Below are 15,235 nucleotides of genomic sequence, written 5' to 3' on the forward strand. Positions count from 1 at the left end.
AAATTACACTCAATTCATTTTCATTACTATTAACACAATTTATGGGTGTTGTCCGCTACAAATTATAAAGACTATACAAATTCATGGGTCAATAGACCTTAAAATTAGTTCAATTATTTAGTTACCGTGGTTAAGAGCACCAGCAGCAATGAAGATTTGTATCCTTTTAGCTCACTTTTTTGTTGGCTAAAAGGATTCTCATTGATGTGAAAAAGGGGGAATGGATCCTCTTAAGAAGAGGAAAAGGTAGTTTCCTCTTAATGGAAAGGATCCTTTTCCTTGGCTCTTGTGCCAAAAGCTTTATTATTTTTAGTTTTTGTTTTTATTTAACTATTATATTAATAAATAATTATATAAATAAGAGATAGAATGTATAGTGGGGTGTATGTAAATAGGAGAAAGAAAATGGGAAAGGATCCTTATTAATGTTGAAAATATTAGAGAAGGAGAATGAGAAAAAGGATGGAGATAATGGGAAGTGATGTGGAAAAAAGAGAATATGATGTGTGGATTGGAGAAAAAAAGAATTAAAATGAGAAAGGATATATTTATCCTCACCATTGTTGATGCTTTAACTAATAAATTAATAATCCATGATCAATTATTTAGTTACCTTATACTTCCTCCGTTCTTTATTACTTGACCCGCTTTGACTTTTACACTATTCACCATCCCTCATTTGACCGTCTTTTGTGAATAATATGAAAGGAAAAATATATTTATGTGTGATCTTTTTGAATTCGTCTTAATAAGTACTATCATAATATATAACTTATATAATTTTTACTTATGGAGAATTTAAGTTATTGATCGTTAAAGTTTTGCATTGACAAGCGTGATAAAAGAAACAGGTTAAATAACAAAGAACAGAGGAAGGAAGTGATTAACTATTAGCAGTGCGTTTCTGGTGCGGCCGCACCATGCGGCAGGGTACCAAATCAGCAAATGACAAAGTAACCCCCCAGACAAAGTAACCCCGAGACAAAAGTAACCCCTGACTGACTTAATAACCCTTGACCTAGTAATCCCTAACTGACCTAGTAACCCCCGATCTAGTAACCCCTGACCTAGTAACCCCTAACTGACCTGGTAACCCCTGACCTAGGAACCCCAAGTAACCCCTAACCGATCTAGTAACCCCTAACCGATCTAGTAACCCCCAATCAAGTAACCCCTAGTAACCCCAAGTAACCCCTGACCGGACCTAGTAACCCCTGACTGGATCTAGTAACCCCAAGTAACCCTTAACTGACCTAATAACCCCAAGTAACCCCTGACCGTCGACCTAGTAACCCCTGACCTAGTAACCCCAAGTAACCCCTGACCGCCAACCTAGTAACCCCTGACTGGATCTAGTAACCCCTTATCCACCACCAACAAAAAACTACCACCAACAACCATCACCAACGAACCACTACCAACCTAAACCACCAACGAAACCAGATCTAGAACCTAGAACCACGAAACCACCACTACCCACCCACGAAACCACCACTATACACGAAAACAATTTGTTTTTCGTTCTTCAATTAAACAAAAAATTAAGTAATAAAATTTAACAACTTACAAGTTATATAATCAAAATCTTCAGCAAATAAGCTTGAATTCAACATAAAATTCGTAGAGCATAAATTTCCAAAAGTAAACCATTAATGAAGTTTGAAAAAATTTGGGCTAAGAAGATGACACCATTAATGAAATTTAAAGAAAAAAGAGGAGAGAGGAATAAAATTGGGGGAAAAGGAAAATGTTGTAGAAGATGGAAGAAGAAAAGAGGAGAGAGAAATAAAATTGGGGGCAGAAGAAAAATGTTGTAGAAAATGGAAGAAGAAAAGAGGAGAGAGAAGAATTTTTTTTAAAAAAAAATATATGGCTAGCCGCACCGTAAAGCCAGCCGTATGTGAACTTTTATACTTCCTACGTTTTCTTTTAGATGCAACACACCCTTTAACACGGTAATTAAGAAAGGTGGGGTTTAGATGATATAATAAATTTTACAATAGGATGAGTGGTTGTTAAAAGTGTAATTTAGTGGGCCATGTGCTTAAAATAAGGGATATTATATAGTTTTTCTCTAAAGTAACTTTCCTTTTATAGTGTGTTGCAAGTATTGTGACATTTCCTTTTTAGGGAAGTGTTGCAAGTAAAAGAAAACGGAGGAAGTATAAATTAATAATCCATGATCTGTGATCACATGACCTTAGGAGAGTGCATAACTCGTATGCTTTAGCTTTGTTTGTCTTATTAGCTCTATAAAATAGCGTATTTTGTTACGACTACTATTTTTTTGTTAAGTGAAATCAACGCAAGTCATTAGTCTTTATATAATCAGTGACTCGATTTCTTTTATCAACAAATTGCCTCATTGCTACCAAGTAAACATGGTAATACTTGGCTTCACTCGGCTCATTAATATTGTATCCTACGAATCAATTTTATTTCCGAGTTTAAATTTATGTTTTGGGTTCAGGTTGAGTCAATTTTACAAGGTCTTGTCACCTTGTCGGTCATAATTACTTAATTTCTGAGTTTCAATTAGATACTTCGGGTTCAGACCAAGTCAATTTTACAAGGTCTTTGTCGCCTTGTCGGACATAATTACGATTCAAAAGCTCATACGATGCACGAATCTGTTACACAAATTGGACCAAACCTACCATTCTAAAACAGCGGCATGCTTTCCCACCAATAACACGTATTGGCAACCAAGTTGACCCCTAAAAATTCCATATTTTGGCATGATAGTTGATACACTTGTTGATTAAGAGAAGTATCTTGAAAAATCTCCAACCAAATAGTACAAAATTGTTGTTCGAATAATATGATTGATTTGACAGCAGATTAATCCTCATTATACATTATTTGTAACGATTTGACATAAAATACAGTGAAAAAATGTCTAATCGTTGCAAATAATGTGTAACGGAGGTAGTACCATGAACTTCAACAAATAATTACAAAATTCACAATATAAAGTTGAGATTAAAGTAGTATTAAACACAATTATTTCAAATTAAACTGCTAAAACTCGTGATTAAATCACTAAAAACTTGAGATGAAATTAGAAATTTACGCTAACAATTCAAAGTACTAACAGTTAGCAGAAATTGAGAGAGAAAACCTAATTTCACGACGAAACCGTCTTGGCTTCCGATTTGCTCTTCGTCATCATCTTCCGAAACTCCTCGAAGCTAACATTACCATCACCATCAGAATCAACAGACTGAATCATCTTCTCACAATCTTCAACAGAACACCTCTCACCGAGTCGAGTCAAAACGAGGTGCAACTCAGTAGCAGAGATCAAATCATCACCATCTTGATCATACATCTTAAACGCATCATGAAGTTCCTGCGAACCAGACTCATCACCTTCAACTTTCTTCGAGCAGAAATCGGCGAATTCCTCGAGATTGATGAATCCATCACGATCGGAGTCCATTTCCTCCATCATTTGTTTAACTTCTTCCGGCGAGGTTTCCGATCCAAGCGCCTTCATGACGCCGATGAGTTCGTCGGCGGAGATTTTTCCGTCGCCATTGACGTCGAATTTGTCGAAGACTTTCTTGACCTCGGCGGTGTCGGAGAGGTACACGGAGGAGAGGGAGTGGGAGGAAGAGGAGTTGCTCTTGTCTTCGTTAATGGCCGCCATTGTTGAGGTTTTTGAGAGAGGAGAGAGAAAGTTAAAATGAGGAAGAAGAAGAAGTGAGGGGAGTATAAATAGGAAGTGAAGTGAGGAGAGAGAAAGTGAAAAGAGGGGAAAGAGGTGCGTGAGAGAGAAGCACGAGTTTGCGATTTTGAGAAGACGCGTGGTATTAATATACGGATTTTACGCGGTTTCGCCTTCGTAATTTTAAAGCTGACTTTTTTTAAATTTAAAAATTATTATGATACTCAGTAATTTATTAAACGGATATTTCATCAAATGTCACTGACAAATTTAAAAATTCATCAAATGACATTTCACTTTTCAGAATTCACCAAATGTCACTCACAAATAGTAAAATGTCACATCGTGCCATTAATGAGGCCTGGACGTTAACAATCCGTTATCACGAAATGACCTCTATGCCCTTATTGTCTTTTATGGTGCCCTAAAGTGCATTGACTCTCTGACTTCTAAAATTTAGATAAAAAAAAAATAAAAAAAATTCCCTCGTTGTTCTTCTCAAACCTTCCCCTGTTCTTCGAGCTTTCAGCAACACTCAGACCTTCAAACCATAATCAAGGAAGAAGCTTTCTTCGAACACCTGAACGACAGACGCAACTACATTGACGCTTTATCGTTTGTTGAACTTGGGCGAACTTGAAAATCGATGAATTGTACTCGGGGTACTACAAGGAAAATAGTTGAGTTCAAATTTTGCACGGGGTGCTGGAAATAGCAATCAAGGTATTATTTTCCCTTTCGATCTTCATTTCGCGCTTTGATTCTGAATTTTTTATCGAAAATTGAGTTAGGGTTAGGGTTTTATGAAATGATCAGTTTTATGCGCTTATTTGACTTGACCTATGTGATTTATTGTTAAAATTCATGTTAAAGATGGTTATTTGTGGGTATTGATTTTGCATTGATATGAATTTTGGGTTTGTGAAGTGCTTGAAATTCAATTTGGTCAATGTTGTGTTGGTATGTTGTTTTGTGATATGACTGATGTGTTGGTATATGGTTGTGAATTTGAATGATGTGTGTTGATGTTATGTGTAATTTGTTGATGATAGGATGAGTAGAGTGTGGCTTGATGTCCATTACAGAGATCAGGGCTTTGATGTGTTGGTTGATGATACTGACAGAACAAGTCTAATGGACTTGTATGAGTTTATGTTTGAGGATTCTATGAAACAAAATGTGATTCTTCCCAAATGCTTCACTTTGTTTGTATTGCCACCTAGAACTAATAGGAAGTTGGAGTTAGCTGGGGATAGGGACATGCTTAAAATGTGGGAGTGGTTTCAAGGGAAGGAGACAGTAGAAATATTCTTGGAGGAAGAGCAAAGTCCTAGGCAGGTGTTTAAGGATGCTGAGGCTAATTGGCAAAGAAGGGTTAAGGCCATGACTGATAAAGCTAGATTGGAGGAGGAAAAGGCCAAGGCTGAGAGAGAGTTGGAGGAACAACAACCTTTTAAAGTTGCAGTTGAGGTGCCTGTTGCTAATGTTGATGGTGGTGATATGGAGTATGTTAGAGTGTTTGACACTCCAGGAGCTGATGAGGTATTCCCAGGGGCATCTCAGCCTGAGCCTGAACAGAGTACTCAGCCTTCCACTCCACCTAAACACCCTCAACAAACTTCTCCTATGAACCAGCCCAAATCTTCAAGTGCAAGCAAAAAAAGGACTCCTCAAAAAAGTAAAAAAACAACACCCAAAAAAAGGTCAACTGGAAGAACCCAACTCTCCCCTCAACCAAAAACAACCCCAACACCTGAACCACCACTTTCACCTCAACCAAGAACAACCCCACCACCTCAATCACCTGAAACAGCAGTTGAACCTGAAACAGAAACATCTGAACCTCCACCATCTCCACCACCTCAGAAATCCAAAAAGGTGGGAAGGTCAAGACCACTAGGGTTCAGAACAAAAAAGAAGAGTGGGAAAGGGGTTGCTGGGGGAAGCTATGAGAGGGTCAGTTTAAGGAGATCTGAAAGAATTAGGAGGGATCCAGCTAGGGTTGACAGTAGTGAGGATGATAGATCTGATGATGATGATAGTGAGGACTCAGATTACATAGAATTTGGTAGTGAAGACTTTGATGATGCTGATGATCTTGGGGACTTCATAGAAGAAGAGGAACAATATGAATTCTTGTATGATGACATCCTATGGATAAAACATACAAGAATGGCAAGGTTTGGAGACACTGTGAATTTGGTAGCATTAAACTAGAGCCATGGCTGATTTTTCCAGACAAGTAGTCATTCACTGAAGTTTTTAAGGATTTTTGTGTACAAGAAGGATTTGGAGTCTTTGTTGAAAAGAGTGACCCTCAAAGGTTTATAGCAAGATGTGCTATTGATGGCTGCAACTGGAGAATTCATGCTTCAACAATGCCTGACAAAGTCAGTTGGGCAATCAAGACATTGACAGGGGAGCATGCAACCTGTGGCAGGCTTGAGGTAAACCCTGTTGTTAGCTGTGATTGGCTTTGCAGACATCTGCAGTCACATATTGAAGCCAATCCAGACATTCCAGTAGAGTCTTTGCAAAGAATCTGTATGGAAAGGTACAAAATTCATGTGAAACAAAGGTTGTTTTACAAGGTGAAAGCAGTTTCCAAGGAGATGATTCATGGTGGCTTTGGAGAGGCATACAGTCTCCTTCCAAGATATGCTGAGATGGTGAAAGAGACCAATCCAGGAAGTTATGCACTAGTGACATGGACACAATTATCTGCAAATGTCCAACCTAGGTTCAAGGCATGCTTCTTCTCCTTTGCTGCCCAAGTTAGAGGCTTTTTGAGAGGGTGTAGGCCTATCATTGGCATTGATGGGGCCCATCTAAGTGGTTATTATAAGGGGATTCTGCTAACAACAGTTGGAATTGATGGGAACAGTGAGATCTTTGTGTTTGCTTATGGCATAGTAAGCACAGAGAGTGTTGAGACTTGGGGTTATTTTATGAGGAATTTGAAGTGCCTTTTTCAGAAAGAGGGATGCAACAGAGATGATTGGACTTTTATCTCTGACAGGATGAAGGTAACTCTCAATTTGCTGTGATTTTTTTTTCCAAAGGGCGAAGTTCTCCCTTCTGACTAGTTACATTCCTATGCAGGGAGTTGATGCAGCAATTATGGAGACATTCCCCAAAGCCAGTAGAAGAATATGCTGTCAACACTTGTACAGCAACTGCAAAACAAATGGTTTTAGTGGAATAGCTTTTCACAAGCTCTTTTGGGTTGCTGCTGATGCTTACAATCCATATGTCTTCAACAAAGCAATGGAGAAGATTCATGCCTACAATCCAAAGGCTGTTGATTACTTGAACAACACCACTGAGGTTTGGTCAAGGCATCAGTTTGAGCCAGCAATTTGTTGTGACCATAACACAACAAATTTTGTGGAATCATTCAACTCTTGCACCAAGCCATACAGAGATCTACCTGTGTTAAAGCTACTTGAAGGTTTAAAATTGAATTTGCTCTGTTGTTAAGTCAGTTTCTAAATGCATTTTCTACCTTTCTTTACTGTAATTTCTATATTGATTTCTATTTTGCAGCTATTAGGCAATGGTGCATGAGTAGGATGGCTTCAAGGTTTGATAAAGCAACATCAATGGGAGATGGGGAGCTCACTGAGTATGCTACTAAGATCTTGAAAACAAGATCAGATGAGTCTAGGTTCTGCTATGCTACACCATGTGGGGGTGATGAGTTTGAGGTGAGGGATCAACATGTGCACTTTCCCATTAAACTTGGGGCTGGAACTTGTGGTGTTGGAAAGTGGCAACTTTCAGGGATCCCCTGTAAGCATGTGATTAGGGTGATTTACCACCAAAGGCTGCAGGCTGTAGATTTTGTGTCACCTTATTTCAAAAGGAGGGCATACAAAAGCACTTATGCTGAGCATATGCACCCAATGCCTGACCAAACCCAGTGGCCTTCTTTCAACCTGCCTGACATACTACCACCCCCCGTGAAACGATCTGCAGGCAGACCTAAGAAGCAGAGAAGAAGAGGTGCAAGTGAAGCAAGAAAAGGGAAGAGGCATAGCACAGTTAAGTGCAGCCTATGCAAGGAGTTGGGGCACAACATGTTGACATGTGCTGCAAAGAAAAAGATTGCAGCAGCTGAAGCAACAACTGCAGCAACCAACAACAATGCAGAAGCTGAAGCAAGCACTTCAAGGTCCAAGAAGAGAGCAAAGAAAGCTGCTTGAGCTCCAAACCCCTACACTTTTCACTGCACAACAACCTAGGTTAATGTAGTCTAGTTGTTGAACAATATAATTCCAATGTGTGCTGTGTTGTGATGGTATTTTTTTGGGAAATATTGTGTAAACTTTAGACAAATACATTGGCAACAGTGGCCTTAATTTTTTGGATGAACATGATTGAAACAGGAAGAAATATATGGAAGACATGTTCAACTAAACACTTTATTCAATTTCATCTCAATTACATGTTGTTCACTTCATCAATACACCTAATTTCAAAACAGAATTTAAAAGTTTTTTAAAGGCTTACATTTATACAAGAACGTGTGTACAACGGCTACTTTGCCCCATCAATAATTCAAAATTGTTAAAAAAAAATAGTCGTTACTTTAGAGGTATATTGTGTAATAACTTTAATAAGTAATGGCATTTGGTGAAATTAGAAAATATTAAGTGGCATTTGGTGAATTAGGAATTCCATTAACGGACTGTTAACGTCCAGGCCTCATTAATGGCACGATGTGACATTTTACTATTTGTGAGTGGCATTTGGTGAATTTTGAAAAGTGCAATGACATTTGATGAATTTTTAAATTTGTTAGTGGCATTTGATGAAATATCCGTTTATTAAAGTATTGGCAAAAGCTAACAAATGTCCCGGATGAGGGCGTTGGATAAGCTAACTAAAAGTATAGAGATTTAAAAATTGACATTAGTTACATAGATCGATGCGTGATTTTGTCATGCTTTCCCAAATTAATACTTCGTACAACTTTAGGTGATATTTTAAATGCTTATTCAACGCCTCCGGACGTTTGTTAGTACGATCCTTTATTATTTTATGTACTTTTTTGTATTAAAAAAGGGGAATTTTAACTTTTGTTTTAGACAAGATTTGGTGCTATTACAGTGATTCTGTACAATTGTACGAGTATTACGGATTTTGATTTGGGTAATTTTAAATGATTAGTTAGAATGGATCTTGATTAGGAAAAAAATATTCAGGAATCTTACCTAAAAAGACGATTGTAACGGAGCATTTAGATTATATTATCAATTGCTTTTAAATCATTTCCAAAATTAATATGACGAATTTAAAGTATTTGTTCTTTTTATGTGTAAAAGAAACCAATCTGGTTAATTTCCGTTCAGTTCAGTTCCCAATTTCCTTTTCTTATAAACAATTCATTTCAGTTCATTTCATTTCAAATCAATTCAGTTTAGTTGTTTTCAGTAAATCAGAACAGGCCCTACAATCGGTTTGCATATGATATTTTCGAAGGGGGAAAAACTTGGTTTACCCATCAAGGTCTTTTGTTTAATTTTATACGAGTATCAAAGTGGCAAAAGTGGGTTAACTTTTGCGCCCATACATGATTAATTGATTATCAATAGTTAGAATTTGTTATATACACCCAATACCATACACCCAATTAACCTTGGCTTAGTTTTTGTTCTTCATTTGGTGACAAAATGAAAAAAAATCATCAAAATGAGAACAAATACTCATAGATATACGGTACACTCGGGGTGTATATAACAAGCTCTCATCAATAGTGGGTCAATGTATCAACCCTTATGGGCTTATGTAGTACGGAGTACATCTACAAAGTAAAAAAGAATTCTCAATCAATAATTGATTAATACAAGTATTTAGAAGTGCGTATACCTAATTCCCAAATGATGTATACTTGTATCAGCCACGAAAATGCCATCGACCTGAACTAGTGGCCTAGTGGGGCTGTAATTTAGATTTTTAATTCCTTCCAAAAAAATCTGTTACAACTTATCCTATAACTAATTCATCAAACTGAACAGCAGTAAACCAGTATTTCATACTGACTATATATATACAAAAATGTATCAGGATATTATATATATTCAATGTTTCACAGTAGAAGAAAAAAGTGTCCGACGAATAGACAATACTCAAAATCTATGGCCGAGTCATAATTCGTTACGATTCCCCTTTTTTGTCAAGAGCTTTGCTAAAATACTGAGGTAAGTTGTAACAAACTAGTCCTAACATCAAAATTGCACTTCCAAGAACGAAGTATGAGCCCAAGCTTGAACTTTCAGGGAGATACGGCAATGGGAGGGAAAGAATATAAATGGAAATTGGCACTGCAAATTAAGAAGAAAATCACACAAGGAAGGTAAATATGAAGTATAAATTAAGAATCGAATTTGTGGAGGGAGAAAAGACAACTTGAGAGCAAAAAGACAACCTGATACCATAGTAACAAGTGAAGACACAACGGCACTTGAAATTTTTAGTAGATTGAGGACTGATATGTTGAATGCTATGTTGCTGACCACATACAGAAGGGGTAGCAGCGGAGCTCCATCACATCCTAAAGAAAAATCCATAGCATTCTAAATTATTTCAAATATATTAAACACTGTATTGGCTATATTAGGTTCTGAATCCGACCCCCCTCCCCCTTTACAAAAATTGTGCTGGTGCATGTGCCTTGACGGACCTCTTCTCAGTCTCTCATTAATCCAAAAAGAAAGAAGAACGTAAGAATTTGTTGGTTGTGAGCACAAAATGAAATTACAAGATCAGTCAGTCATAAAACAGAGAGTATTCTACAACGGATAAGTACACAAACTTGAAAAATGGAATTTAATATAAGATTAGTCTGTTGAATCCTTGAATACTTTTATCAGGTCATTTATTCGTCTCTTTCACAATTCGGGGTTAGAGCAGTTTGCTCACAGCCCAGTTGCTTTACCCCAAAGTGAGTGTCTTACCTTCCTCTTTCCCCATATCATCCAATGATTGGAGTTTGCATAAATTTTTATTTATTTAAAACGAAAAAAAAAAAGGTAAATAAAGACAATTCCTTGCTTCCTTTATGTGGATACACACAAAGAATATCACATTACAGCCTCTATAAAGTGACTAAAGACTAAGTCAAGAATCTAGATAAACAAGACTTACTTCTCGAAAACTGTGAATGGTCACAACTCACAACACCTTTTTTTTTTTTAATCAACCAATTCCATTGTTTCTTTCCTTCTACTTTAACTAATGTTGACTACCAAAACCCATTTTTACACAGTAACTAGTTCAATAACCTCCAAATTAGATCGATGCTCGAAGGACAGGTATGATATTCTATTCAGTCAAGAGAAGTAGAGGACTTGCCTGTGTTATTGGCTCCAATGTTCAATAAGCAACCAGCTCCACTTTTTAGATACTGAGGCAGTTGATCAAATGGTATACCTTTCAAATTTGATAACAATGGGAGCAAAACAAGAACAAAAAGAGCCTAGAATACCCAAATTTAAAACGAAATCGTCAATTTCTAATTTTTAAGAAAAGAATGTACAAGGCATGTAAAATTGTCCTATAATTTAACCATCTGTGAGATTCTGACAAAATTACCTGACAGCCAGATCCAAAGGAGTTAACAACAAATATGTAGACTTCTCCTGCATGATCAGAAAAAATTCTAAATATAAAGGAAAATAGACAAAAGAGCATTCAGATGTCTTCATCATCTGAACAAATAATTCAGGACAAGAAGAGTGTATGAAATCGTAATGACCAATAATACCTTGAGACGCGTTGCAGCATCAACAAATATAAATTCCTGATCACAAAAAATGTATTTTTAGTTTCAAGAACTATTATTGTCACACGTATGGACGTATCACGAGCTGTAGAAACTAACAAAATGAAAAAAGAAATATGACCTTCAAGATAGATGCAGCAGCATGGAAAGCACCTGAAGCAATCATGAGAGCTGGCCATGCAAATGCAATTCCAGAAAGGACTTGGTGACCATCAGACCCACTGCCGCCCAAATAAAAAACAAGAAAAAATAAAAAGTAAATACAGGGATAAGTGACTGCAAATGGTCATTTAGGACACCTGACATACAAAATTGACATCAGTATTTCTTTCTCGCAAACATGAATTCTGCAGTGAAGCATACGAGAACTCATTCACAACTTCCATGATCAAACATACTTCTCAAATGCTAGCATTATAGTGTAAAAAAATATCTGTATTACTGGCAAGTTGCCTATCTATAGCTACTGGCACACAAAAGGCAAGAGTGCAGGACTTATTATTTTACTACATTCAATTACCTATGGAATTATGGAAGTTGTGTGTGTGTGCATACACCTTCAGGAGTGCTGTATGAGAAGTGCAAAGAGTCAAGTTCCAAAGGATAGCTTATTGAACACAATTGTGGTGCATCAAATTAATTAGTTCATGATTGGAATTTTTGGAAATATAGTTGAGAGCTTGAACATGCCTAGAAACTGCAACGACGACACCAGCAGCAACGAGTAAGCAGCCAACTATTTGCATAAATGAATAACGCCAGCCCAAGATGATATAAGAGAGCACAGTTGCCACACCAGAAAAGTCTGTGAGAGGGCACAACATGAGGTAATATCAAAGATCAAATTCAGCTGAGTTTAAGGTCTTCTGTTGTTTAATACATTCAAAAGTTATGACAGGTAAATTTTGCATTAGATATAAAAAAAGCTCTGTTTCAGATCAGAATCACACTGGAAATACATTTACCCTAGCTCTTAGCAAAAAGATACAAGTAATAGTTCAGATATCAGTCCATAGACATTGCAATACAAATCTCAGTTTGGGGATCCAACACTGAAGTTATAGTGCACAGCGTCTATAGTGTCAAGGCTGTAGTAGCCAGTAATTTAAAGCTCTAAGATTTTAAGGCACAACCTCTGCTAAGCCCAAAATACAGATCTGTACCGTCAGCTGCGAGAATTCTGTATGGTTCCATACAGTATGAGTAGAGATAAGTAGGAAGTTACTATAGGTACAATACTTACTTTTGCCTCTTTAAGGGTCAGTAAACATGACTTCCATTAATAACAGCTCACAGAAGCACATATGCTAACTACTTTCATCTGATTACACGATAATTAATAAAATTAATCTACTCAGTATAAATTTATTGATGGCAGCAGTTTGCAAAGCTTGTTGGGTCATAGAGGAATAATAATTTAGTACGAGAACAAAGCCATAACCATATAAATCATAGTAGTACAATCATGAAACCAAACATCTACTTCACTTGCAACTTACTCAATTTACCTGATGCAGAATTGGTATCACTGGGCCAGGAATCATGGCTGCAGAAAAAAAATGGTACTGGTATAAGAAAAATGGTGACTAAGGAAAGACCTTGGGCAGGCAGCTGATCTAGCCTTGTGTACACATAACCACAGACGGAACCAGAGGACAAAGACTGGGAGGGAGTGGACCATGTTTGCTTTTTACGAAGTTAATCTAACTAATTGAACACAATACAAAGGAGTGAATGGCATTCTAGATTGCAGTTTTCAATAGACATACTGAGAAACAAGAACAAGATGAATAAGGTGAAATACTATATATATTGAATATTTTACTATCCCTTTGCCACAAAATGCTTCTAAAGAGGTTTCCACCTATAGCAGATTAGAGAGCAATGAAGTCAAAACCGTAAAATGATGCAGCCTTATCCTGGTTGCAATGAGGTTGTTTGGAACGCAATATTAGAAATTAAGGAACATCGGTAACTGATTCTCATACAAACCCATGAAAACTACCATTCACTACAAGTATCTAGTGAACAAGTCAATCAGTCAGCTGTACCTGCAGATGCCATGCCACCAGCAAGACCAAGTGCTTCAAGAAGACCAATGAGCACAAAACGAGATTTCGGAAATAGCTAGCATTTCATCAGTCACTATGCCTGCACGGTGTCGTATGAACAATATAGCAAAGTAAATAGCCACATACCTGTGTTGCATAAATCAGAAATTCAGAACCTCTTGTAAGACCTTACTACTTACAAGTTACAACCGCACTCAATCACAATACACAAGAAACAACATTCATAACAAAATCAATCTTTAGAGTCGTTCATTTATCACAATCAACGTTGCGTGGATGTCAACTAGCTTAATTGATTAATGTCGTGGACTCGTGGGGGCAACCCCCTTAATCCCGTCTACATCATAACCTTTGTGACTCTAGGCACCCTTCTCTATACTGCTATACCATATATAACAATGCCAAAATCAGCAATTAAGCCTTAATTCTATCATTAAATTGAAGTTCATGACAAGCGATCACCATAATTACTAAACTCATCAAAAGTATTGAAAACATAAAAATCAGTAAAAATGACAATTAATCAAGTCTAATAAAATTAGCGGTTACCCATAATCCAAAAGAATGCAAATAATAAAGGGGTGCAAAAGAAGTTACCCAAAAGTGATGAATTGAGCCAAGAAAAAGGGGTAATTCTGAAGAGGAACAAGAGCAAGCTTGTAAAAAACCCTGTTAGAAACCGCTAAAATGGCGGTAACAATTGCCCAGAAAACAATTGATTTTGTACTGCTAGTATTTGAAGAAGAAGATACAGGCTTACTAGAAGAAGCATTGACTCTAAATTTGAACTGGGTATTTGAGAAAGAAGGTGAAAAGGGGGGTTTAATTGGGGGACGATTTCTGAGAAGATGGTGATTTCGGAGGAGAGAGAAAGTGGGCATTTTAATGAAAGATGGGGTTATGGAGGAGAGAGAAAGTGAGTTTTGGGGAGGTGTTGTAATGGAGGAGAGTTTATGATGATGGAAGAAGTGTAATGATAGCGCCATTGAAATTGGTAAGAGTATGGTTTCAGACTTTCAGGAAGGAAGAGTGGGGAAAGTTGTTTTGCTTACAATGTGCTGTGCTGTGGCCTGTGGATACTGTGCTCCTGTTTCATTAGGAGGTATCGATCCATTAAGAAAAGTCATGCGACATCTATAAAAAGAACGGGAAAAAATTGAATTTTAATGAAAAGTTAAATAACGCGCACATTTAAACATGACTAGACGAAACTACGGTCACCTACTAACTTAATCTACTAGAAACATTTTTCTTCCAACAAGCCACCACCGACCAACGGTAAGCTAATCATCGGAGTTTAAATCTTGTTTTTTTCATTTTTCATTTTTTAATTTTTGGGTGTAAACCAAACGCCTGTTTTTTTCTAAAATCCGAGGAGGAAATGTCTAGAATTTTCGAAATTCCAAGACTGAAATGAAAATTCTAGGCGTTTCTCTTCCTGAAATTTCGAAAATTCTAGACATTTCTTTTACGGTTATTGATTATATCTTAACCTTTGAATACATCAGATTACTAACATTGTTATTAAAAAATACAAAAAAGTAATTCTAATTTAGTCTATGCTTATCCTAATGTGAAAACCATAATTTCATGATTTATCTCGCGAAGACTTATGAATTAAATAGTTGAAGAACATTGTGTTAATAATGATTAATCAATGCTTAATATTTTTACTTTAACTTGTTAACGATTCAATGTTAATGGATC

General features: G+C 36.8%; 2 protein-coding genes and 1 pseudogene across 2 annotated transcripts; 1 reads left to right on the top strand and 2 right to left on the bottom strand.

Annotated features, from left to right (window-relative positions):
* Positions 1 to 2,795: 2,795 nt before the first annotated feature.
* On the bottom strand, positions 2,796 to 3,777 carry LOC110724657 (calcium-binding allergen Ole e 8-like). Its single transcript, XM_021904092.1, has one exon. It carries the CDS (start codon positions 3,650 to 3,652, stop codon positions 3,128 to 3,130), a length of 525 nt encoding a protein of 174 aa, XP_021759784.1. The 5' UTR covers positions 3,653 to 3,777; the 3' UTR covers positions 2,796 to 3,127.
* A 2,271-nt stretch (positions 3,778 to 6,048) lies between these two features.
* On the top strand, positions 6,049 to 7,875 carry LOC110724496. Its single transcript, XM_021903918.1, has 3 exons — positions 6,049 to 6,696; positions 6,773 to 7,121; positions 7,217 to 7,875. The coding sequence occupies exons 1-3, from the start codon at positions 6,049 to 6,051 to the stop codon at positions 7,873 to 7,875; spliced, it is 1,656 nt and encodes a 551-aa protein (XP_021759610.1).
* Positions 7,876 to 9,460: 1,585 nt separating this feature from the next.
* On the bottom strand, positions 9,461 to 15,032 carry LOC110724660 (annotated as a pseudogene).
* Positions 15,033 to 15,235: the final 203 nt, after the last annotated feature.

Source organism: Chenopodium quinoa, unplaced genomic scaffold (assembly GCF_001683475.1).
Source record: "Chenopodium quinoa cultivar QQ74 unplaced genomic scaffold, ASM168347v1, whole genome shotgun sequence".
NCBI lineage: Eukaryota > Viridiplantae > Streptophyta > Magnoliopsida > Caryophyllales > Amaranthaceae > Chenopodium > Chenopodium quinoa.